General features: G+C 53.7%; 1 protein-coding gene across 1 annotated transcript in view; it reads right to left on the bottom strand.

Moving 5' to 3' along the window:
• The window catches only part of LOC104802694 (protein DETOXIFICATION 55-like), a 2,502-nt gene that overhangs the window by 1,051 nt on the left and 652 nt on the right, over positions 1 to 799 (bottom strand). The window contains exon 3 of the mRNA XM_010526417.2: positions 1 to 799. Within this exon, the coding sequence (XP_010524719.1) occupies positions 1 to 799 (799 nt within the window).

The following is a 799-nucleotide window of genomic DNA, read 5'->3' as shown; positions in this document are numbered from 1 at the left end:
CGGCGCCACCAGCTGCCGTCCTCGCTCTCTCCGGTCTCCCCGCGCCGAGCTCCTTGCTGACTCGGGTCGAGGCCGCGGCCGAGAGGGCGGTTGGTATGGTGTATAAGAGCGAGGTGGTCTGGATGACTATGGCCGCTGCTGCGAGTGCGACCTCCGGTTCCGGCAAGTATCCGGCGAGGATGGTCATGAACTCGTACCACCACCACTCCAAGCAAACCGCTACACAACTCGGTACGGCCAATCTCACCAAACTCGACCAAATTTCGCGATCTTTAGTAGAACCCGACAACGACATCATCATCAACGGTGTCTTGAGACAAGATCTAGTTGCAGTCCTTGTCGTGCTGTCGTTATCGTCGATGTCGATTTCATCAGTACATGTGCACATGTAACACAAGAGAAAGAACAAAGAGATGAAGTTGGAGACGACAGACGAAACCGCGACACCCGCTACGCCGAGGGAGAGATAAAACGTGAAGAGCCATGTAATGGGCACGTGGAATATAACGGAGAGAAGCGTACACCACATCAAAGGCCAAGTGGTTCCTCTGCTACGTAGATAGATACGTATAGGGTGAAGAACACTGTTGGCGAGAAGATCGGGCAAAGCAAAGCGACAATACAAAGAAGCGATGTTGATGATAGGTGGGTTCTGTCGGAGGACGAGCATGAGAGGATGGAGATTGAGCCAAAGGAGAGAGATGGGGAGAGAAGCGAGGAGAAGGAGAAGAATGGTTCGCTTGAGAGTGAGTGAGGCTAAGGAGAAGTTCTTGGAGCCAAAGGCCTGCCCGCAGAGCGG

Source organism: Tarenaya hassleriana, unplaced genomic scaffold (genome assembly GCF_000463585.1).
Source record: "Tarenaya hassleriana unplaced genomic scaffold, ASM46358v1 Cleome8, whole genome shotgun sequence".
NCBI classification, from domain to species: Eukaryota; Viridiplantae; Streptophyta; class Magnoliopsida; order Brassicales; family Cleomaceae; genus Tarenaya; species Tarenaya hassleriana.
The sequence above is the reverse complement of the archived record's forward strand: the minus strand, read 5'-3'. Positions and strand labels throughout refer to the sequence as shown.